The 25,376-nt window shown below is 46.9% G+C and overlaps 1 protein-coding gene across 5 annotated transcripts in view; it reads left to right on the top strand.

Annotated features, from left to right (window-relative positions):
* Nucleotides 1-25,376, top strand: part of LOC149329039 (phospholipid-transporting ATPase ABCA3-like) — a 93,579-nt gene that overhangs the window by 57,508 nt on the left and 10,695 nt on the right. For 4 of the 5 annotated variants that reach the window (XM_089560085.1, XM_089560084.1, XM_089560080.1 and 1 more), the window contains 10 exons: nucleotides 3,280-3,481; nucleotides 5,362-5,629; nucleotides 7,329-7,454; nucleotides 10,460-10,711; nucleotides 14,782-14,973; nucleotides 15,677-15,852; nucleotides 17,492-17,659; nucleotides 19,684-19,871; nucleotides 21,992-22,165; nucleotides 24,065-24,290. In XM_089560085.1, the coding sequence (XP_089416211.1) occupies nucleotides 3,280-3,481; nucleotides 5,362-5,629; nucleotides 7,329-7,454; nucleotides 10,460-10,711; nucleotides 14,782-14,973; nucleotides 15,677-15,852; nucleotides 17,492-17,659; nucleotides 19,684-19,871; nucleotides 21,992-22,165; nucleotides 24,065-24,290 (1,972 nt within the window). The remainder of the gene's footprint in view (nucleotides 1-3,279; nucleotides 3,482-5,361; nucleotides 5,630-7,328; nucleotides 7,455-10,459; nucleotides 10,712-14,781; nucleotides 14,974-15,676; nucleotides 15,853-17,491; nucleotides 17,660-19,683; nucleotides 19,872-21,991; nucleotides 22,166-24,064; nucleotides 24,291-25,376) is intronic. The other variant, XM_089560081.1, reaches the window with a different exon arrangement.

Raw genomic sequence — 25,376 nt, 5'->3', positions numbered from 1 at the left:
ATTGGTTGTGAGTGGGTTTATCATATGGGGAAATAAACATACAAATTCGTATTTCTATTGGTGTACATCCCTTTAATCTCATTCGTATCAGTTCGAGTAAACCAAACTGCTGACGCTCGTTACTTCAACGTCTTTTAGACGGTGGCAGCCTTTTTTGGCATTTGTCAGACTTCGTTTGATTAGGTGCGGTTTGTTTTGTTACTTCAGAGAGCCAAACCTGCTTATAGAGTGAACACCGTTATAAGAGGTGCATATGTCTACAGACAGTCAGGAATAAAACCCATTTTCCATCCTATCTCTAAGCAGACCTCTTTTGTCTGCTTTTGTAAGAGACATCAAAGACATTTGCTAATAAAGGACACGTTATCCTTGAATTCGATCAATAACTTTGCTTGCGAGCGAAATTTTAACTTTACTTCTTGCAATTCGCCCCAACTTCACTGATGCGGCAAGGATACGGCGCCTTAGTTCGCAAACCGCAGCTGTGCTCGAGGGAAACTGCAAAGCGCGATCTCTCATGCAGCTTTTTAGTTCGAAAGCACTATTCCGATGGGTAAACTACGGCAAGATCTTGCGATGTGTGTGGGTTTGCGATGTTTGTGAGTTTGTGCCAAGTGAAATAAATAAGTAAAAATGAATCGAACAAATATTGCTGCAACTGGGATTCGAAGCTGTGCCAGCGCGAACAGATCAGCTTCGCTGGCCAGTGCACGAGAGCACGAGGCTGTCACTGCAGCCGACCACGCCTCGTGTTAAATTGCAACACACTCACACGCTGTGCATTGCACATCGTCTTTTTCAAGTAATACGGCTGTCAAATTTGCGCTTCGAGCTATGTGAGTAGCTACAGAGAGATGTGCGCTGCATGTGATGGTGTGGACAATGTTGGGGCAGAAACACAGCGCTAGAGAAATGCGCGGTGGCGTTGACAAACATTGCTGCTGAAACATGGCACTAGAGCATAGGCCGCCAGCGTACATTGGATAAATTGGCATTCACGATGAATAAATTAAAGACACGCGTAACTAGCTCCCTGGGTCAGTGGACACCTCAATCTCGCTTTCAGGTATGTGGCAGGGGTGTCGCCTTGCAAAAAACTGTGCTCTCGCACAATATTTCCTGCTTAGCAGTGCTAAACCGCCAGCCATTTTTATTACAACTGAAACTTATACAGAATGGTTCGTCTATCTGCAGAGCATCTACGAGAGGCTCCTTAATTTCCGAGTGCTGCATAGAGAAGGGCTTCCAACCTACTGGGATGGGTTATGTGTGCAAAAGTGTGAGCATACTGAGAATGGAGGGGGCACGCGGCAAGCTGTCTTGCTCATGCCACTGCCACAACCAAGAGGCTCAAAACTCGGCCCTTTCACCAAAGCTCAGTAAAAGGACCATCAGCTAGCGGTTTCCATGGCCCACACACAGCAACCAACAAACAAACTTCCACTAGCTAGCTGCAATGCTTTGAGCACCTAGAAAAAAAACTTGCGACTCTAGCAGTGCGCCATCCTTGTGGCCTCTCGCACACAATTTCAGTGCCACACTGATAGACGACGCGTGCAGCCTACACTCCCAGCTTTGTAGCTTGGTGAGTTTATGCTGACTTTGGTGAATTTATGAACTCCCAGTAGGACATGAGTCAAATCCATTTCTCAAGGTCACTGGGCAAGGTCACATGCATGAAAATGTGGACCTCCAAGCCCTTCTCCTCAGATAGCCACAGCCACCTTATCAATGCAATCGCATGACCGAAGCAGGCGCACTCTTTATTTGAGGCGTGTTTCCGCTAAACATTAGTGGTTTTATCACATTTAGGGCCTGGTTCACATTACGGAGTTTGCTCTGCTGAATGCGCTGCTAAATTTTTACAGTTTACGATCGGTGCAATGGGAATTCTCGTGCTTCACTTATCTCGGAATTCCACTGATGGAAACATTTCACTGTTTTTGCAACTTCAAGCTATCAACGGCTAGCTGTGCTTTTCTGCAGCAAATCAGTGCAGAAAAGCTCGCCAACATGTCTTGCTGCAGTTCAGTGGGTGGCCTTCTCAGGAGCATCGCATGTGTAGCAGGCAAAGTTAAACAGCTGGTTTTACAGCTAATAAATTTGTGCACCATGCTTGTAGCCTTCTTTTGTGAAAGTCATGAGTTAATGAGTGACGTCAAGCAGGGGCAGATCACTAAATAAGCAGGGGCACAGAGCCTTGCTTTTGAGGAGCCTCTCTTGTAAGAGACAAAAACTATTCTCTAGTATGTGTCTGCTGTAAAGGGGTTCAGCTGTGTTAATACAGGGTGACTAGATTTCTGAATTGTTCTTTATTCAAGCGAGGTACAGGGTTGTAGTCAAATGACATTCGAGTTGGGCCACTATAAAGCAGAGATGGATTGAAAGATCTGAAGTCTGTTCAAGGGAGCTGTGCATTATACTGCAAGGTGTTGAGAGGACCTAGAAGCAGTTTCCACTGGTACTGCCATTTTTTTCCATGGATTTATTCCTGGATGAAAAGTCTGGTGCAAAGAGGGTGAGCGGAGGAGGAAGATAAGGGAGCATAGGGAAGAAGACAAGGGAAGTAGGGGTGGTAGTTTCCCCATTTCCCTCAGTACTCCTAGTGTGTGGGAACATAATCAGGCAACATCACGGCGAACAATTTGGCAAGTTAATTTAGATTCATTTTAGGAAACTTCACAAGGGACACACAAGGCAATGAAGAATTACGGCACTTTTCCTGCATACTTTATCTCGGGTGTCTGATTGGGCTTCTTGGTACATCCGTGCTTGAATGCAGCGAGAATGAAACATACAGCAGCTAGGCAAACACAGGCGGTGATGTTGGAAGTGGAGGAGTTTGTATTTGTCCTGTCTGTTTGTCGTCTATTCTGCGCTGCATTCACGAAGAGATGTACTTGTTCATCATCTACCATTGCACTTGTTTTGTGTATTCGTTGTCGTCCGTGACCCAGCATTCAGTTTCTCGAGATAATGAAATGTGTTCATGGAGATAATAGTACGCGCAGCATCTTAGGTACTTGACTCTTTTTTGGTGCTGAGTCCGTTAACATGCTCACCTCTGGCAAGGTCATTACCCGGTGACATTACATTTCGTCTCCAGAGCTGCACTGGCCGGAGGTGCCCTTGACGTGACAAAGGTGACGCAAGGTGGCCTGGAAGTGTTCCGGGGCACTTGAAGTGCACTTGAAGGGCGCTTGAAGGGCACTTGAAGGGCACTTCCTGTCTCGACTTGTTGAAGCGTCTTGGTAAGCGGATGCCTTGCTCGGCATGCAGGTACCTTGTTGGGGGTGAAACTGTGGACAACGGGAAGGCAGTGGCCTGGTACAATGGAGAGCCGTACCACATTGGCTCCATGTCTCTCAACTTGGCGCACACGGCCGCACTCAAGTACGCCACTGGCAAAGCCACGGCCAGGGTGCAAGTCACCAATTGGCCACTCCCGGGCGAGCTCTCGGAACAGATCGGAGTGGCATCGGTGAGCGCACTTGCCATTCGTTTCATTTGTTTCTTTTTTTATTGTGCTCCATTTGTCTATGTGCCTTTTGTTTCTTGTCATGAAAATAGCTTATTTTTCTGCTTCACATGTGTTCTAGTTTTAATTGAATTCTTGGTTCATGCAGTGAAGATTTCTTTTCTTGTTTCTCGTTTGAATTTTGAAGCACTTTCTTCTTTCGCCTATATGAGAACGAAAGGATAGAACCAAAGGCTAAAAGGACTAAAAATATTTGCTTCCTCTGGCAGTCTTGATGAATCGGACGCATGTGTGTAGAAAACTGGCCGCAAAATACAGTGGAATCTCAGTGATACAATCAGGGCAGTTAATAGATTCATGATGGTACGAATTTATAAAATTCCCCGCCCTCAGCGCATGTATACAGCTTACAGAATTTTGGGTGTTTCGAACACTCTCCCACATTAATGCAGACGATATGAACGCGCAAGTCATGACCGAACCCTCGAGCACTAAGCACTACCCGTACGCTGCTTACAGTGCAATTGCTAAACGTGTCGTACGCACTGCAAGCAGCAAGCTACAGCGCATGCCTGTAAATAAATCCAGTTAGCTCTGGACAGATTTGCATGAATGCATCGCCTTTGCTTCTGCGTACAATTTGTTCGCCTTTGATGATAGCAATTTTCGGATGATACGAATCTTTTTTGCGGCCCCATGAGATTCGTATCATTAGGATTCTAATGCATAATGCACAAACATTCTTGGACCGATTTTGCACCAGGGTTACACTACAGAAGAATAGACAGTGGGAGTGGCAGATATTCCTAACAGTGCACACGCAAATATGCAGCACCCGTGTCCGAATAGAGTCAGATGTTTCCATCTGACGACAACCTTCTCAGAGAAGTCTGCGGTCTGAAGTCACTAGTGCAGTTGAGCAAGTTCATATCAGTAATTCACTAATACTTCACCACAAAAATAACCAAACTTGGTGGCAAAAAGAGAGAATATAGATGTATGTGTAGCTGCCAACTCATCTATAGAAAGCGTCCAATCGTTCAAGTACCTCGGTGTAACACTCTGTAGCGATCTTTCTTGGCGAACACACATTATCACAATCATATCTGCTAACAGATCTCTAGGATACCTAAAACGTCATCTTCGTCATGCACCGCAGCACGTGAAACTTCTAGCTTACAAAACCCTTATTAGACCTAAACTCTGAGTACGCCAGTCCCATCTGGAATCCACACCTAATCCACACCTGGAATCCAAATATACCTAACAAATGTACTCGAATCAGTTCAAAACTGCGCCATTCGCTTCTTTCATTCTGCATATTCATATACGATCAGCGTTTCATCTCTAAAGAATAATTCGGTCTCGAAAGCCTTGAAGCTCGCCGTCACGTCGCGTGCATGTGTTTGCTCCTCAAGTTTTTTCATAGCACTCTGAATCAAACACCTTACATTTCTCATCCGACCTGCATATCTCACCGCACTGCACACCCGTTTCAGATCGCCCGGCCTCTATCGCGCACTGCAACTTTTTCAGGTTCCTTTTTTCCCCGCACCATTGTTGACTGGAATGCCCTCCGCGCCGATGTTGCCGCCATCACGTGCCCATCTTCGAATTCTTATCAGCTGTAACCACTTGTATTGTACTGCAATGACATGTGTTTATTATTGTTGAATATATTAACCCACCCCTTATGTAATTCCCCCTGAAGGGGGTCTTTAAGGTGAATAAGTGAAGTGAAGTGAATTGTTGTCACATTGGAAGTAACCAACAAGTGAGTTGCGTGTGCATTTAGTGAGTGGTCAGCAACCAGCACAGGTTAGCAGGTTCTCTGCAGGAGGCGGTCGCTCACTACTCTTTCTTTCTCTCTCTCTCTCTGCCAGTACGACCAAGCAGCCCGCATTCTAGCCGCCGTCTTTGTGCCCACTGCGCTGGCGTTCCTGTCGTCGTCGTTTGTGCTCTTTCCGACCCATGAGCGGGTGTCCAAGGCCAAGCTGCTGCAGCTGATGGCCGGAGTCCCAGGCGTCCTCTTCTGGGGCGTCACATTCCTCTGGGACTTCGCAGTCTTCGCTGTGTGCAGCACGGTTGTCATGATCCCGCTCTTGGTCATCAACCCCAACGGGGTCTACACCTCGAGCCCCGACGTGCCAGGTGCGGTTTCTTGAAAGTCCTCAAGGATGCCGTCTCACTTGCTGCAAAAATAAAAATTAAAGTTAATTTTGAGGTGCACTGAGGACAACTGTATCTAATTGCCATTTTAGTAAAAAAATGGCTAAGGTTCAACATGGCTTAATCCTAGTTATGCGAGCGAAAGCTCTGTCAAACATGGTCTCCACTGTCTCGCATCAAATGTCTAGGTCAAGGGTCAAGGTCAGGTACCCAATGGTCATACTCATATGATCACTTGGTCATACCACCATAGCTTGGGCCATACCACCACGCAGTTAAGTTCAGTTTGACCTTGTGAAGCATTGAAGGTTATTGTTGATGTGCCGACTGTCTCGCATCAAATGTCTAGGGCAAGGGTCAAGGTCAGGTACCCAATGGTCATACTCATATGATCACTTGGTCATACCACCATAGCTTGGGCCATACCACCACGCAGTTAAGTTCAGTTTGACCTTGTGAAGCATTGACGGTTATTGTTGATGTGCCCACTGTCTCACATCAAATGTCTAGGGCAAGGGTCAAGGTCAGGTACCCAATGGTCATACTCATATGATCACTTGGTCATACCACCATAGCTTGGGCCATACCTCCACGCAGTTTAGTTCAATTTGATCTTGTGAGGCGTTGAAGGTCATCGTCGATGTGGTGCCCACTGTCTCACATCCAGTGTCAAGGTCAAGTACCCAGTGTCATAGTCATATGATCACGTTGTCATACCACCATAGCTTGGGCTATACCACAACGCCATTAAATTTGGGTTGACCTTGTGAGGCATTGAAGTTCGTTGTCTCATCCGTATCTAAATTGGAAGTTGTACCCCGAGGAGCAGAGCTCTCTCTTAAAAATCAACTCCAAAGCTCTTTCTGGCTTTGTTTATGTTTCTTAGCAGTGAAAGACGCATTTATTGCGGATAAGATTGAATTTGAAAACGGAGCTTTTTGTTTTTTGCTGGCACTTGATTCAATCTTGGGATGTCGGGGACGAAAGGGACCCTGCGATCTTCATTTGGAAGTGAGGGGATTGGGGGGGAGTTGGGGTTGCAGCCTGTCCTCAAAGGTGTGGTCAAAATCATTGGGGGATCACTGTTCACTTTGATTTCACATTGAACCACAGAACCGCTATTCGCACACCTCTGAAGTTGAGGCAAATGCTTGGGCTAGTTGGTGTTGTAGTCATGAACAGCACTGAAGAACAGCACTTCAGAAATTCGCCAAACTTCAAGACCATTCAGCCTCCTGTGGGAGCGAAGAATGCGAAGCGTTTCTGCAGTGTGGTCGCTATTGTTTAAAATGCATGTATAATTGCCTGAGCTCAACTTTACGCATCTGAATTGAGATGTAGCCACACTTCTGCAGCTGAATCTGCAATTCCGGCCAAACACTAGCTAAAGCAAAACTTGCCAACATTCTCTTCATGGGTGAAGTGCTTTTTAAGAAACTCGCATGGGCTGCGACGCTTCTTTTCCCACTAGGTAGTTTTTGAAGAACTGTACGCACCCATCAACGCGAGAATCTTAAATGTCCGTGGAATTTTAAACTGCAGGCTTAGAGCGGCAAATGTGGTTGTTGCGAGCATGGTTGATGTTGAAATGTGCTTTTCTTTAGTGGTAGCTCAGGAAGGAAAGTGGGTGCATGTGTGTTGGCGATGAATGAAGTTTCACATGTTGTCTCGTTTCTTTCAGCTGCCACGTACATCCTCTTCCTCCTCTATGGCTGGGCGGCCATTCCGTTCAGCTACCTCTTTTCGTACATCAAGAAGAAGCCCTCTTCGGGCTACTCTTTGCTGACCACCATCAACGTCATCACCGGTAGGTCACCCGAACAAAGATGCAGAAGTGCTTTGACACGAAGTGCTCTGTAGATGACAGCTTAGGTTGCAGCATGAAAAGACAAGAGGAATGATGCCTCAGCAGCACAGCTAATCGACCCAGTATTGCAGAGTCAAGTCAAGTTTATTGAACAAAAGTAATGCGAGCAATATGAACTGCAAAGCATGATCAATCAGCTAGACAGGCAGAGTAGAACGGTGGGGCTAAGAATTAACGTGCAGAAAACCAAAGTAATGTTCAACAGCCTAGCGAGGGAACTGCAGTGCGAAATTGATGGCACGGTACTGGAAGTAGTAAGAGAGAATGTCTACTTAGAGCAGGTAGTGACAGCTGATCCGGATCATGAGAGGGAAATAACTAGAAGAATAAGAATGGGGTGGAGCGCATATGGCAGGTTATCTCAGACCCATAACATAAGAGTAGCGCAAAACCAGGATGACGGACACAAGGGGAGAGAACACACACCAACAACACAGGCGCTAACTTCCGACTGACGAAGAAAACCAAACCCAACCAAGTGAACGGAACCTGAGCAAAAGTAGCGCATGCGCTGACCTAAGAGAAAATATCGAAAAAAAGGTGCGATAAAATGCGATAAAAAATGTGAGATCATGGATGTTTTGAACCCAAGAAGGCCAGCTCTCGTTTAGACAAGGAAATGGACGGAGTACTAACGCAGTTATCTTGTAAGGCAGCAATCTGTGCAGCTTCCACAATTTGGCGAGTTAGGTTATCTCTACTCTTACCCAAGAGCTGGCCTTCTTGGGTTCAAAACATCCGTGATATCACATTTTTTATCGCATTTCATCGCACCTTTTTTTTAGATATTTTCTCTTAGGTCAGCGCATGCGCTACTTTTGCTCACGTTCCGTTCACTTGGTTGGGTTTGGTTTTCTTCGTCAGTCGGAAGTTAGCGCCTGTGTTGTTGGTGTGTGTTCTCTCCCCTTGTGTCCGTCGTCCTGGTTTTGCGCTACTCTTATGTTATGGATCAATACCGACTTGCCCAAATTTCCACCCTGGTGAAGGTTATCTCAGATCATGAATGGCAGTTTACCAATATCCCTCAAGAGAAAAGTATACAACAGGTGTATCTTACCGGTACTCACCTATGGGGCAGAAACGTGGAGGCTAACAAAGAGGGTTCAGCTTAAGTTAAGAACAATGCAGCGAGCTATGGAAAGGAAAATGATGGGTGTAACGTTAAGAGATCAGAAGAGGGCGGAGTGGGTGAGGGAATAAACGTGGGTTAATGACATCCTAGTTGAAATCAAGAGGAAGAAGTGGCCCACCTATGGCCTGTGGCCCATTATAGTAGCAGATTGGACATCACGGATATGGAAACGGTGAAAGGAAATTGGGTGGAGATATGTGGTTACAGACTTGAGTGAGGAGCTTATTCTGCAGGGGTCTGAACTCTGCTGATGGTGAAGGTGACTGATACCAAAGAGGGACCTGAACAGGGTAGCAACACTGCACTGAATGCTAGCTGTTGTGTAAACAGTAGATGCATCACTGAAAGGGTCTTCTCGCAACTCACGCATGCCCCAGTGAATGGGCATGAAAATGCTGAATGGGCATGAAAATGCTACAAATGCTACTGCTTGTAATGAAAAAAAAAAGAACAGAAAATAATTTAAGAGCAGGAAAGTTACTTATAAATGTATGCAAAAATAGAAAGTAAACGTGAGGTGTAATGACAGCTTCGGATATGAAATCTATCTTTTCTTTTAGCTTGTTTTAATGAATCATCAACTCAAACTTGCACATCTTGAATTGTTGGTTTGGTTGGAATTTTTTATATCGTGTAGTGGGCGACGTATGTTCATCACTGATTGTATCCAAAAGTTTTTGCCATGATATGCAGGTGTCTTGAAATTTTTCTCGCAAAAACTTTTAGAAAGGGTCAGCAGTGAGTATAGTTTGCCCGGCCTACAGGTTGCACCGTGAACCACGCCATGAACCAACAAGCAAGGCAATGTTTGCATTTGCCGAAATGTGAGCCCCCCCCCCCCGCCTTGTGATAAAGTGTACTGCTTTGTGCAGGCAGGACCAGTATAAAATGGAACGGTCAATTTTCTCACAAGAACAGATGACTTGGTACCAATTGCCGACATCATCATCATTATCAGCCTGACTACGCCCACTGCAGGGCAAAATGCCTCTCCCATGTCTCTCCAATTAACCCTGGCGTTCGCCAGTTGCGGCCACCGTATTCCCGCAAATTTCTTAATCTCATCCACCCACCTAACTTTCTGCTGCCCCCTGCTACGTTTGCCTTCTCTTGGAATCCACTCCGTTACCCTTAAGGACCAGCGGTCATATTGCCTTCGCATTACATGCCCATTTCTTCCTCTTGATTTCAACTAGGATGTCATTAACCGGCGTCTGTTCCCTCACCCACTCTGCCCTCTTCCGATCTCTTAGCGTTACACCTATCATTTTCCTGTCCATAGCTCGCTGCGTTGTCCTTAACTTAAGTTGAACCCTCTTTGTTAGCCTCCACGTTTCTGCCCCATAGGTGAGTACCGGTAAGATACATCTGTTATTAATGAAATGAAATTTAAGCGCACACGAAAAACGCACACAAGAGGAGGATACACACAGGACAGGCGCTATCCTGTGTGTATCCTATCCTGTGTGACTAGCACCTGTCCTGTGTGTATCCTCCTCTTGTGTGCGTTTTTCGTGTGCGCTTAAATTTCATTTCATTAATAAGCTATGCACCATCTAGCCCAAACAGAAGTTTTGTTAAAATACATCTGTTGCGTACTTTTCTCTTGAGGGATATTGGCAAACTGCCATTCATGATCTGAGAGAGCCTGCCATATGCGCTCCACCCCACTCTTATTCTTCCAGTTATTTCCCTCTCATGATCCGGATCAGCTGTCACTACCTGCCCTACATATGCCACACCAATTGAATCTCTGTATTTCCTTCCTTACCTCATGTCCGTGCTTTCGTTTTTGTCTTCCGTGTCGCGGCAGGTGTGATGCTGAGCATCGTCATGGCGGTCGTCTCGTTCCTCGCCAAGTTCCCCATGCTGGGCATCAACGATGACGCCGTGCAGAAGTCCATGGGGGTCCTGCGGCTAGTGCCGGGGTTCGCCGTCACCTGGGGCTTCTCCAACATCCACGAGATCGGGGGTGATGCCGAGAAGTGTTCCAAGCTGACACCCACCCTGCTCAGCAGCTACTGCCCCCTGGCTCCCATCATGGGCATCGAGGTCTGCTGCCAGGGTGCGTAGAGTTTCAGGTCGTAAAGGTGTAACGAGCACATCCCCTTGTTTTTTTTTCATCCTGCGTACTGTCTGCGAAATTTACAGTGTTGCCAGCCAAAGGCATTTCAGCTTTGGTGAGGTGCATGTCTGCTCGCTTGACTGCACCTTAAGCAGGGGACACGCATGAGCCTGAAGTCATCTGATGCTCCAAATGATGTGCCGGAAATGTTGTTGCCCTGATTCATCAGGTGCATTTCACGACATGGCACGAAAGTCAAAATTTGGTAACAAAGCCAGTAAAATCAGAACTTTACGTAATAACATTGAGATTCTACAAAATGAAAATTCGATACAATCCTCCAAAATGTGTTGCCGGATCGTCTGCGTTTTAGTGAAAGCCTTTATTTGCACCGAAAGTGGTTTGTTACTTTCGCACTTTCTTCACTGTCAGTGCGTCGTGTATGTGCCCATAAAAGTTTCGCTGCGTCTTGCCAGCTCACGAACTGCCTTGACACACATGTATTATGTCTAGCACCTTGCGAGTGATGAGGACTGGAAGACTCACCTTGAGTTTTAGTTTTGCTGTTATCGTCGTCCTCTTGCAAGTCCCTGAGCACATCGTCATTACAACAGTGCACCCTGCTGTCACCTCATGGGAGGAAGGAAGGAAGAGGGGGAGGGAAGGAGGGAGGGAGGGAAGTGGCGGGGAACCACGCTGACTTCTCTTCTTTTACTGCTTTTCAGGTGGAGTGGAAAAAGTGCACCCAGATAAATTGGTAAATTTGTTTTTGCGGGAAGAAAATGGCGCAGTATCTGTGCAGTATCTGTCTCACGTACCTCGGCGGACACCTGAACCGCGCCGTAAGGGAAGGGAAGAAGGGAGGAGGGAAAGAAGAAAGAGAGAAAGAGGTGCCGTAGTGGTGGTCTGGGGATCTTCAAACCTGCACTGACGTCACACAGTACACGGATGGGCGCCTTTTGCCTTTTGCGTTCCGCCTCCTTCAAAAGTGTGCCTAATGAAATGAAATAAGGCCCACCCCATGCCTCGTCGCTTTTCCATTGCAAGCACCAAAGATTTAGCATAGCACAATCCACAGAGAGCTTTTCTTCCACGCGCGCAGATGGCTCCGACTAGCCAGGTGCAGGTTCACGCCTGACAGTGTACAGTTGTAGCTGGGTCCCTACGTGAGCGGTTGGCGGTAGTAGAATGCGGATTGTGCTATGCTGAATCTGTCTTGTGCGTCTTTTCCAAATAAGAAACGAGGTTGTGAGATGTGAGGCATAAGACTAGCTTCATGGCCAACGGGTGTGCCAAGAGCTTTGACTTCTCCAGTTTTTTTTTTAGCAAGCTTCAGGAATCCGTGAACAAGATAACCATGGCACACTGTCTTCGGCACCGAATTTGGGCGAGGTAGAGCTGCGAGCTGACCACCTGGTTGGCTGCACTGACGCTCGTGCCATTTGTGTCCGTACTACACCAGATGACGCAGCAGGCGGCTGATCAGATCAGATCATTTCCAATGTTTCCATCTGCCTGTGTGCCCTGTATCTGTAAGCCGATGGTGCCCACTTTTGTGCGAATGCTCCCGTGCACGCTTCGGTGCTCAGTACACTGAACCACATGAACAGGCGGTTAAATTTTTCCTCGGGTTCGTTTCGAGCCAGCAGTGAAATTTCCTTGCATTGAAAGTGGGGCACAATTTACAAAGTTGTGTTGGAGCTGAAAATTAAATGGAGCTCTATGGACGCGGAGTTGCGGAAAATTAATTACTTCGTTACATCGAGGATTTCATTACACTGAATTTCATTACGTCTAGGTTTAACAGTACTACCCTGTCGGCAACGTTTGATTTTGCCACACTGCATCAGTGCCTCATGCCTGCTTTGCATGTTTGCACCAGAAAGGAAAGGAAAGTACCGTAAAAACCCGCGTATAATACGAACCCGAATATAATACGGGGCTAAGTTTTAGAGACGCGAAATGGGAAAAAAAGTTTCACCCGCGTATAATACGAGTAACACAAGCTCATAGAAGACATTTATTCAAATCGCATCCCGCACTTCAATCCAATTACTTTGTTCTTCAGTAGCGCTTTCTTCGGACATTTCTTTGTCCGACAAATCATCCCAAATGTACTCATCTTCCGTGCCATCGAGGGCGTTCGAGATGCCGCACTTCTTAAGCCCGCTTCAGCCGCCCGGTTGGCGTCACTGCAGGCTCACCTGAGCGCATCCACTTTGCGTAGCACCGCCTGACTGCGTCCTTGAACGGTTTATTTACACAACCATCAAACGGTCGCGAAAGCTTTGTCGCGTTCCGCTGCACGCGAAAAGGGCTTCTTTCTGTTGTGGCCATCCACGAATGCTTCCTTCGACGACACCAAACTGCCTCCCGGCCGCACCGTTGCCCATGTTCTCCGCAGCCAAAATCGCTTGAAAGTAGCCGAGTACTGTTTTCGAGACCGTGACATCGTGCTCTCTAAAACAATATCCACTTCACGAAGCATGCCTTACATGCGAGCACGTGCGTTGTCAACAGGCGCACGGCACACCGCGACCCCCCGGCGCACCCAACGGATCAACAAAGAAACGACGTCGTGACGTCGTTTGTCGAGAGTAACGAAGGCAAGCCGTAGCCACGCGTCAATAGCGAAGCCAAGCCGTAGCCACGCGCCAATAGCGAAGCCAAGCCGTAGCCACGCTGCAAAAACGAAACCAAAACTTCGAGCAACTTCGAAAATTTTTGTTCAGATCCGCAAAGAGTACGAGGCGGAAATTTAGGACGCTAATTATGGGAAAAAAACCTCGTATTATACGCGGGTTTTTACGATAACTGGCATTTATCTCAATGGTTGCCTACTCTATCTACAAGGGGGCAGCTGGGCTAGCGCCATACTTCCTGCACTGACTGCCCACTGGCGTGCTGGGCAATTCAGGCCTAGCCTGCTTCACATCATGAAAGGTCTAACCTTGTTTATCAGTTTGCCATTGACACAGTATTCTCATTTTAAAACATAGGCATAGGTAATCTCTGAATGCCATCGGCAGCAATGTGAATGAACAGCCTGGCGCCATTCTGAACTGTCAGCTGTACTACCTTTGCAGCTGGTTGTGCGTGACATTGCACTATTATGTATATGCCTTTGTCTGGCTTAATTCTGATTTTGAGTCCTTTGTTTCGGTGATGGGCCCTATCAAACTGGTGCAGACATTGTCCCAGGGTCAGTAAAGGTTGACTGGTGCATATTGTCACGTTGTAGTGACGGCAGTCCAGCGGTCAGGAAGACACCAACCAGTCTTGGAAACGAAGCTCTTTATTTGGGCTGACTTGCGCCCGCAAAAGAACTGAATCACTCGGCGGCGGCGTAAGCAACAAACGTGCTCGTCGGTCGTCGATCTACGAATGCCCGTTGCTAGCGGCATCGTTCAATTTAAAGCCGGCAAGGAAACTTCGAGATAACAGGTTGAGATCATCTAGAGTAATCTGGAAACACGTAGATGCAGCTGTTCATGGCTGTGAACAATCGAGATTAGACCGGTCGCTTCTCGCGTCACGAACAAAAATGATAACACCCCTTTTCTGCGGCTTTGCGCGAACTAACGGACGCTGCAATGATACGCGGCAATATCATGCGGGCTATTAGTGAATGATCAGTATAATTAGCTGAACACATGAAATGCATAGAGAATTATAATTCATCAGCTGTAGACTCATAAACTGCCAATACATGGCATATTGATTTGCCTGTGATTGTTGCAGTTTTCAGTGTGCTAAGCCCGAATTGCAAAAGCAAGTGAATGCGACCGTGGATATTTCATGAGATTAGCTGTAACCAGCTGGAGGACTAAACGGTCATTCATCATTGCAACAGGAACATGCCGTTGTCACTTGGTGTGACATGTTTACGCAAAAAGCGTACTGGCGCTAAAAGACGAAGACAAAGCACACAACACACAGGACTGCATGGCGCCAGTCCTGTGTGTTGTGTGCTTTGTCTCCGTCTTTTAGCGCCAGTGCGCTTTTTGCGTAAACATGTCATGCTACAACCAACTAGCTCAAATCAAAGTATCACCTGGTGTCCCTTTCAGATTGTGGCAACGACACGTACTGCTACATTCCCCACTCGGCGTTCAGCACGGACCGCTGGGGCAGCGGCCGGGAGATGCTGTACCTCTTCTGTGTCGGCACTGGGCTCTTCCTGCTGCTGGCGTTCTTCGAGTCCAACGTCTACGGCATCTGGTACCGCATCAGGTCCCTCTCCGGTGGCAGGCTGCGCCAGGGTGCGTTGGAGAAGTTTGCCCCTCCTTTTAGCCTGCATGCCTCTTGTCTTTGTTTTTGTATTAATGACATGCGCCTTTGCTTTGATCCAGCGTTTTGCACAGCTGGAGGGTGGGAAAATTGCATCGCGAAAATTCAAAACCGAAATCGATGCTGCTTTGCAAAAAAGTTGTGAGAATGTCTTGACCTGTAACAGCCGGGGAGGAACGCAGTGAACATTGAACCAGCCTCCTGCCAAGTTTTCTGAACCCTGCAGCCTTTTCGTAAGATTCAGAGGAAAGATATGTATATTAGAAAACAATTTTCTGGCGCCACCGCGGTGGCTCAGCGGTTATGGTGCTTGGCTGCTGACTCGAAAGACGCGGGTTCGATCCCGGCCGCGGCGGTTGAATTTCTTTGGAGGAGAAATTCTAGAGGAACGTGTACGCTGCGATGTCAGTGCACGTTAAAGAACCCCAGGTGGTCGAAATTTCCGGAGCCCTCCACTACGGCGTCTCTCATAGCCTTAGTCGCTTTGGGACGTTAAACCCCATAAACCAAACCAAACCACAATTTTCTGGTGATGTAACGGAGAAATTTTGTGAGAGTAATAATTGTCTAGTGGCTAGAGTGTCGCGTGAGTGCATCTGGTAACGTAGCGCAACTAGTGCTAGAACTTGTTAGTGTGCCTTCGTCTGCAGCTTAGACTTGTCGCTGGCCTGAAAGGCGGGCTGACGGTTTCATCCACAGATATCGAGATGAGTGTCCACGCACCAAGCACTGAGGAAGACGTCGACGTGGCGGCGGAGCGCGCCACGGTTGAGGAGCTGGTCAGGAGCGGCCGTATGGCGAAGGAAGCGTTGGTTGTGCTCAACCTGAAGAAGAACTTCAGAGCTCTGCAGGTGACAGTCTTCCTCCTTTTGTCTTTTTTGTTTTCTACCTATTTGTCACTATTTCCATCAGTTATTTAGTACTAGTTAAAGGTACACTGAAGAGGAATCTTAACTCGTCTTTTTGCCTCGGGAACTCGATCTGCACGTTGTGAGCATTTTAGAAACTGCGAATTATTGCCTTGTGCGGCTGATTTCCCTAACTTAAATCGGATTAACGTCCAGCTCCCGCCTTTTTTTTTAATTCCCGCAGACGGTGGGAGGAGTCAACCATCGCATGAAGTAGTCACGCAGCAGCTTTGCTTTTGCTTTTATTTTGTTTTTTAGCTTTCCGTGAATAAATAAATCTAGTCAGGGACTACATAGCTGCAAATTAGGCCCACAGAAGTAAAAATATGTGTAGACTCTTTGCTTTCGCCGATCACTACGTATCACTCCACCGATGGCAGAGCGGCAAGCCACCACGGGACTTCTTGAAAGGTTGGTCGGCTCCTCCCACCGTCTGCGGGGAACTAAAAAATAAGGGCGGAAGCCGGACGTTTAGTCAGATTTTAATTAGGCAAGTCGGCTGCACAGAGCAATAATTCGAAGTTTCTATGAACGGTCGAAACGTGTAGATAGAGTTGCAGCGGTAGAAACTTAAGTTCAGATTCCTCTTCAGCACACCTTTAAATGTTCAAAACTGACTGCGTTTGCATGCCGATAGAAAGAGGTAGTGCCGTATTCCTGGCATATACACACTGCATACTGGGTAATGGGAGCAGCCCCTCGATTTTTCTTCAGCTTACATTCCGGGGCGTGATACGACTAAGTGGCGGGCCTTCAACTGTTGTCTCAGACGAGGTTCATGCTAGGAAGGCTGTGCAGTAGCGAGAGTGGCGGAGGTGTCAGCTCGAAGTAGCAGCCGCCATCTCGTGAGATTTGCAACCATTAAACGGCTATCGCCGAATGTTTTAACTAAACCATAGCCTAGTTTAGGCAGTTTCTTTTTTACATCAAAAGCTGTAATAGCTTTGTACAAGCCATATAGTGGAAGCAATTTCCAGAGTACAATGGTTAAAGGTTTAGGTGGACACCACCACCAAGCACCTCAAAGCGTGATTGAAGTGTCCATGGACACAGGGAGCCCGTTATGCACCTGTCCTTTCCTAGGTTGGCTTTGAGAAAAGGAGAGGCGCTTAACTGCCCCAATTTGTAGGTGAACACCACTTCCACCTGACTGTTTGCTTCGTGCAAGCGGACCCTGGAGTGTGCCGCTATTGGTAACATGTGCTGGTAACGCGAAGTGTGCTGGTAATGTGATCAAACTGAAGACCACAAGTTGAAGAAAGCTGAGTATCCACATGAGCGTGCGGACACCAAAATGGGCCTTTGAGATGCCCAACCGGGTAGTCGCCTGTGATACATCAAAATGGGCCTGCCACTCTAGGCTTCTCGACCGCTAATGCCTGTCAGCTTTCGCCGATTAATGCGCTAAGCCAGTAAGCTTAGAGCTAATAATTTTTTTTAATTATTCTTGAATTAATGACTAAGGATGTAAGGTGTCTGCCCCCACCCTCACCGTGTTGTCTCCCACAGTTAAGTCTGCTGTACGTAATTTACTTCGAATCAGGAGTATAATTTTTTTTATGACTGTTCAAATCCTTTGTAGGCTGTGGACAACCTGACCTTTGCGGTGCACAAGAATGAGTGCTTTGGCCTCCTGGGCGTCAATGGTGCTGGCAAGACGACGACCTTCCGCATGCTGACCGGCGACCTGCCCATGAGCTCTGGCAATGCCTACCTCGGTGAAGCCAGCCTCCAGAATGACCTTCAAGAGGTAGGCCTTCTCCCCCGATGGGGTGACAGCTCGCGAACAATACCTGTGAAGATTTTGAAGTGAAAGTTTCACGACGGGACCTCGGGCTTTCTTCGGGGCGCTTGCGGTTTTCACCTTCAAACAATTTAGAGGTCAAACCATAGTAGAGCCTTGGTGTGTTGCTATGGTGCCACACCAAGGTAGCCCATAAGGTCAGGTCAAGGCCAAGTCAAGGTCAAACAAAAAAATTGCTGGTGATTTAGCTCCGGTTAAACCAAGTGTGTACACGAAAGCCTCATTGCACATGGTTACACGTAGAAAATTACCTGCGGTTTAACTGCTGCTGAACCTGGTTAGAGAGCAAAAGCTGTGGTGTATCGGACAACTCAGACGTGGCTTGTCGTCTGTAGCGCTGAGTGCGTCGCGCACTCTAGATAGGCAGCGCTCCCACTCTGGCAGGTGGGAATTAAATTAATGGTTGTTGATCGCGAGAGATTGGTCACCCGACCACCAAGTCTCACTACTTCACTGACCATCGGAGTGCCTTCACAGGAATATCCACGAGCAAAGAATCAGTGTGTCTCCCCTAAGCCTAACCATGAGTCTCGTCATTGCTTCAACCACAAGCAGCACTCTTAGCGTAGCCAGGGGAATGAAGCTTTTGCTTACACGCCAGGTTTAACTAAAGATAAACCATCAGCAATATTTGTTGAACTTGTGTGTAATTCTTAAAAAATATTGACCGGGCATTTGCCCTAATGGCAATGCAGATTTCTGCGAGAGCCGAGTTGGTGGGAAACGCTGATGCCATTCAGAACGTTTAGTTACACTTAGTTACACTGGGCGGGGTGTGGTATGTCGGTTGCAATTATGCAGCTTAACTCTCATTAGCGCCCACAGATAAGCTCTGATCTAGTCTTTGCTGCCAGCCTTGTGCTTGGGGAGGTGGAGAAGCCGGATGCAGTAACCGGTCATGGGATGCAGGAGTGGGGAGTATGGTAGGTGCAGGGTCGGGTACGTGCACTCATGCTCATACTCACTGTCATACAGGGTCACAGCTCCCTGCACTTTACACTGTGGATGTGTGGACAACGCCAATGACAGCGCCGTCATTTTGCCCAGTATGCCCTACACAGCTGTTGCTGTAAAACAAAAAAGATAAGGGCTGAGCCCTGCTTGTTCCTGCATGTTTCCTCTCACAATCTGGCTGGCCAGTGTTGCCCTATTCGCCTTGTGTAAAGTCGTTGCTGGATTCGTGCACAGTGCCGGGCTGTACAGAGTGGCTATGAGGGGCATGCATTGTTACATGGTAACGCAGACTCACTTTTTGGTTTCCATCTTGGCTTGTAGCATGACCAGCAGGCAGGCTGCGCAAGCCTTTGGCTGACGGCCTTCGTTTTTTCTTTTTTTTTGTAGACTGGACATCATTGTGCAGCTTTCAGTGACATGTCGGTTAAAAACTTTTGATATCACTGCGGCGACCCGCATTGGAGCAATGCGAAAGCAAAGCGTCCATATACTATATCGACGTCCGTGGCTATTCTTACGTCCATGTACTACATCGAACTCCATGGCTATTTTGACGTCAAAGTGTATTTTCTTGCGTTTTTTCAGGTTTAATTAATGAGCTAATTATACCTAATCAACCATATTTTTCTCACGGCAACATTTTATCACACACTATCTGTCGCAATCACACTTTCACACATTTATCTTCAGAGAATGACGTAATCGTGCAGACAAATTTGCGGACACTTTTTGCTGATGCTACAGAGCCATATAAGGCTCTTGCATTGATAATGTGTCAGTGAAACTGTTGGACTCTTTGCTGACAGTCAGTAATGTTAACTAAGCTCTTTCTCTTCCTTATCTGTTTTTCATCCTTTCGAGCTGCATCTGTGTTACTAGCACTCTTTGTGTCACTTTTCTTTTTTTTTTTTTGCAGCGTTCCTGACATTCGTTATGCTAATTTTTTGTACAAGTTAGCCAGGCCTACCAGTGATTACTGGCTCACTAAAGTCAGTCGCAATGCTTTTCCATTGCAGTTCCAGTCCAAGATTGGCTACTGCCCCCAGTTTGACGCCCAGATTGACAAGTTGACTGGCCGAGAGACCCTGGAACTGTTTGCACTCATCCGTGGCGTCCCCGTGCACCGGGTGCCTTCGGTGGTCGCCTACATGATCAACCTGGCCGATCTGCAGGCCCACGCTGACAAGATCACTGAGGCCTACAGGTGAGCCTTGCATTGGCCAAGTGTGGTTTCAACGTGTGGAAATATTTTCAGGGTCTGCTTGTCCGATACGAGACTTTAATTAGCATTTTAGGCTGCAAATTGTTCTGTTTGAGTTGACGAGACGAGCGACTCCCATCATGCCCGCCCTCCAACTTCGGAATGACGACAAAAAGCTTTATTGCTGCTCTTGGGTAGAGTGAGAGAGAGAGAGAGAGTGTGTGTGTGTGTGTGTGTGTGTGTGTGTGTGTGTGTGTGTGTGTGTGTGTGTGTGTGTGTGTGTGTGTGTGTGTGTGTGTGTGTGTGTGTGCGTGCGTGCGTGCGCGCGCGCGCGTAATATGTGCAAAGGTGCCCGCCCCCTTACTCTTAGCGCCATCTCTTGACTATGAACCTAACCACAAGGTGGTGACCACTACATCTTCACTACATCTGACCTCTTGGCCACCATTTAGCTTTTGAAACCAAATTTGAAACAGCATGAGAGGAGAAACTCAATTATATATTATTTACCAGAACCAGGCTAATCACACGAGGCAATTTCTGTTTACTAATTCAGTAAATGCTCATTAATTCAACCCCTTCATTAATGCGAAAATCGGGATAATTTCAATTGCCGCCGCAGTTCTTTGAGAAAAAAAACGCCAAAAATGTGCTGAAGTCTCGTGAGGTGGCTCGACCGCAAAAATAGTGAGCAGTTCATGATTGGCGCGAAGTTCCGGCGTGAAGGAAAACCAAAACTGATGTGAACGAGGGGAACAAAGATTGGCGCCAAGAACACCGGGCTGCTTCTAAAAAGAAAAAGAAATGACGAGTAACGTGCTAGTCGGGGGTCAATACCTGCCATCGTGGCAAGTTGGCGGTGAAGCCCAGAAAACGAAACGTATATTTCGGCCCGGCAACAGGGGGCCCTCCTGGCATTGTCATGCCCGCAGTGTCAGGTTCAGTGTAAAACAGCACAAAAGATGAGGGACCATGCAGAGAAAGAAAGACTCAGGACAAGTGCTGACTCTCAACTAACAGCTTTATTTGCTAAAAACCTTCGTATATAAAGGAACACTCAAGGGCATGAAAGGTGTTGATGCAGATAAAACACAACAATAAAGACCACCCGGAGATGCACGTGCATACACGCATTCTCAAGGAAAGCAATCTATTTATCGCTTAGACAAACTGATGCTTTGCTGATGCACTTGTGCTGATCCTTTGCGATATGGAAGGCCTCAACCACTTCCCGCATTGTCAGATCCTTGGGCGTGTAATGTCACGTGCCTGATTGTTTCATCAGGCACGCGCTCTTTGCCCCTTTGCACATGGGCACTGCAGAGAAGACACCATGGCAGGTGACTGCTGCAGCATTCCAGCTCTTCATGTCACGTGCCGCCATGTTTGAGCTGCTTTTATGCTTGCACGTGTGCGGTTCACCGCAAACCATATAATGCGATCAGAATTGCTTGAAATTTCCAAACTAGCACCCGGGAAATTGTGTTAGCTGAGAATGTATCAACCGAGAGAATGATTGTGTAACTCTCTGGGACATCCTTAATGCCAGCGATTTTGAGCATACGAACTGGAAAATCATATGAACCAGGAATGTATCAATGAGGTTTTACTGTATTTGTTGGCTTGCTCTGTTCTTGGCATGTCAGTCAGCTGTTCTTCATCTAGCAAAAATTAGTTTCGTGTGAGCTCTGTGATTTCAGAGGACTTTGCAGCTGATGCAAGAAACACAATCGAGGTTCCTGAAATCGCAAAGCAGAAAAAAAGGCTGCCACCATCTGAAAGACGTTGAAGTAACTAGCATTAGCTGTTTGGTTTACCAGAATTGATATGAATAAGATTCATACGTCATACTCAGATAGTTCCACCTCTATCCACCATACTGGACCGTGATGCCATCATTGGCATGCGGCAGGTGATTGTTTCTACGATGCTGTTCTAGATGGCGCTACAAGTCTCTGTGCGAGATGTGCTGTTTTCTAGTTACAGCCACAGATGGCGCTGTGATCTCAGGGTAGCAGACCCCACGAAATCTCAAAACGTGGCGAGTAAGAGCTAACGCTCTTAAAAGAGAAGAGTTATTTCCTGCTTACAACATCCTTTTATCTTCCTTTCTCTCTCTGAAGTGGTGGAAGCCGTCGGAAGCTGTCGATTGCAATGGCCCTCATCGGAAACCCTCCAGTGGTGTTCCTCGATGAGCCGACTGCCGGCGTCGACCCAGCCGCACGGCGCAAGATCTGGCAAGGCCTCGACGACGTGCAGAAGTTGATGGGGGCTGCCGTCATCCTCACCAGTCACAGGTGAGTTGCTCTTGTGGCCAAAGTTAAGATTTTTTATTAAGATTTTTTATTTATGGTGTGTGAATGGCAAAATTTGTGTTTCTAGGGAAGTCAAATAGAATGACATGAAATGTTAGTCAAAAAACTGTTGTATTCAATTTGAATCCTGAAGATTGGACTGAAGGTTCGCATGGTGTGTCCAGAAACAAGTGAAGCCTTTGGAAGTGGTTCAACCATTGAAGCATAGCTGCTCATTTTGTTGATAGTAAAGTATTTGCTGGCTGAGTTGCTTCACTCAGTAATGCAAAGAGATAGTCAGAGTGGGCTTTAAAAGATGGCTTAGATACGAAACAAAAGGTTGAGGAAAGTATGCTTAACAGCTGTTCCTTCCTTGTCTTAGTTGCAACCATTTCACCCTGGCTTTTTTAGGAGCATTATTTTCAGGATGCACAGGCATGTCTGTCATATCTGCCATGGATGTCATGTCTGTTCACCCTTTCAGGCACTTCGTACACAATTGTGTAAGCGGCAAACTTACAGCCTTTTCTGAGAAACTGAGAAACTGGAGCACTTAACAGTGATTTCATTATTTCAGTCAAATTGAGCACCCTTCTTGTTGCAAATAAGTTGCTTTTTTTGTACCATGTAACGAATGCAGTAAGTAATATTTCACATAAGAGTGAGCTAGGTAGCACTTTGTCCACCATTTTTGTGTGGCCAGATTTTGCCGAGAGTGAAAACATCGGTTGTTTTTGCTCAGTTTCAGGCGTAATGTGAAAAACGCAAAGCGATTCCACGATCCCTAGGGTATTTACCTGACACATGAGAACATTTTGATGTTATTGTTTCTAGCAAGTCTGACACTTTTTATGGAATTCTCCACATCGTTGCCACATCGTTGTAAAAACTTACCTGCTGGTCTTTCACGTTTGAAAACTAACAAATAAATTCCCTTTCTTGAGGCCTGAATATACTACAGTCAAATCCACTTATAACAATACTGAAGTGCCATGGAAATACCATTGTTATAACCAATAATTGTTATAACAGGGTTGTGCTGAAAATACCATAGAACACATGCAAAAGCTGACGGTGCCGCAACTGACCATTGTTATATCCGATATATTGTTATAACTGGTATTGTTATAAGTGGGTTTGACTGTACTTAGGTGAAAAAAATAATTGGTTTCAGTCAAAACAAAAAATGCCGCCTGAAAGGGTTAAGTCTGCATGTCTCAGTCATGTCTATTTTGTCTGCCATGTCATGCCTGTCATGTATAGAATGTCATATCTGTCACGTCTGTTGTGTCTGACATGTCATGCCTGTCACATATAGCTTGTCATATCTGTCATGTCTGCATCACAGTGTGTCATGCAAGTTGAATCGTGTTTGGCATATCACATCTTTCATATGTTTGTCTTGCCTGTTGTGTCTCTTGTCTATGGCATGTAATTTCATGTCTACTGGTTCTTTCATGCATCGCATCTGTTTGTGATATCATGTCTGCCATTTTTCTCGTGAAGCACGTCACTCTAGCTGTACCAACTCCCTGGCCCACACGTCTAATTTCTCACTTCCCAAGCAAGCGAATTCGCGAGTTTGCGATCACAGCATACTGTAGCAGCGCCACTTCATCATCATCATCATCATCAGCCTGATTACGCCCACTGCAGGGCAAAACCCTGTCCTAATAATAAACCCTGTCCTTCGCCAGTTGCGGCCACCGTATCCCCCGCAAACTTCTTCATCTCATCCCCCCACCTAACTTTCTGCCGTCCCCTGCTACGCTTGCCTTCTCTTGGAACCCACCCAGTTTCCCTTGAGGACTCAGCGGTTATCTTGCCACTTACCCGGGGGAAAATCTTTCATTGCTGTTGCTGTTGAAGCCAGCGTGTGTTTACTTGTTGTGGTCCTTGCAGCATGGAGGAGTGTGAGGCCCTCTGCCAGCGGCTGTCCATCATGGTGAACGGCTCCTTCCAGTGCCTCGGCTCCACGCAGCACCTCAAGTCCAAGTTTGGCGAGGGCTTCACGGTCATCGTCAAGATGGGCCAGGAGCAGGCCGCCAGCTCCACTGCCATGGCCACCATCTGCAATGCCATGCTGGACAGGTTTCCCGACCACTGCGTGCTGAGGGACAGCCACCAGGTATACTAAGCGGCACCCGGCTGTCACCTCCTTCTCGTTTGTGCCCCTCTTTCGGATGCCTTTAATGCCTCATCATTGTAAGCAGGAGCTGTCAACAGAAATGTCACGCTTTTCAATTGGTCGAAACGGTCGTGACGTCACAATGCGCGAATTTCAAATGGGGCCAATTGTACTTTGGCTAGTAACTACGCAACCAATTAAAGGGATCGTATAGTGATGCTCCAAGTAGGTGGGACAGTTCAGTCCTACTAAGATATGAGATATGAGAGACAGATACATTTCCTTTCCTCAAAAACCAATTTACCGACGAGCAAGGCGTAGAACTGGCATTCTGTGGACTCCCTGGCAGCGTTGCAAGACACTGTCATGTTCAGCTCATAGAGGCGACGCTTAACATCTTAACCACACATCAGTGACAAAAGCAGCAACACCGCGCTTAAGGCTTTCGCCTCACCACACTTAAGGTCAACAAAGTGCCCCCCTGAATTTTTATCCATTCTTCTTGTTGCTGCGTTTTGTTTACTTGTTTATCGGTTACCTGCATCACCGTGTAGGGCATTACTGCGGGGCAGCTAAGGTGTCAAATATGGACGTGTCGGAAAAAAAACATCATTTGATGAGATATAAACAGTGCCAGATCATAAATTGTTCCACTCTCGGGCAGTTCTAACAAAAAAAATTTAATGAAAATTGATTTGTAATTTGTGGGGATTTAGCATCCCAAAGCGACTAAGGCTATGAGGGACGCCGTAGTGGAGGGCTCCGGAAATTTCGACCACCTGGGGCTCTTTAACGTGCACTGACATCGCACTGTACACGGGCCTCTAGAATTTCTCCTCCAAAGAAATTCAGCCACATCGCCCCTTGTTTCTTTCACAGACCTTCCCACACATACTTACTGAGCCGCCACAGTGGCTCAGTAGTTATGGCACTCAGTTGCCGACTCGAAAGACACGCGTTTGATCCCGGCCGTGGAAGTCAAATTTCTATGTAGGTGATATTCTAAAGGCCCATGTACTGTGCGATGTCAGGGCACATTAAAGAAGCCCAGGTGGTTGAAATTTCCGGAGCCCTCCACTTCTGCGT

Source organism: Amblyomma mixtum, chromosome 9 (assembly GCF_055824585.1).
Source record: "Amblyomma mixtum isolate Tamu chromosome 9, ASM5582458v1, whole genome shotgun sequence".
NCBI lineage: Eukaryota > Metazoa > Arthropoda > Arachnida > Ixodida > Ixodidae > Amblyomma > Amblyomma mixtum.
The sequence above is the reverse complement of the archived record's forward strand: the minus strand, read 5'-3'. Positions and strand labels throughout refer to the sequence as shown.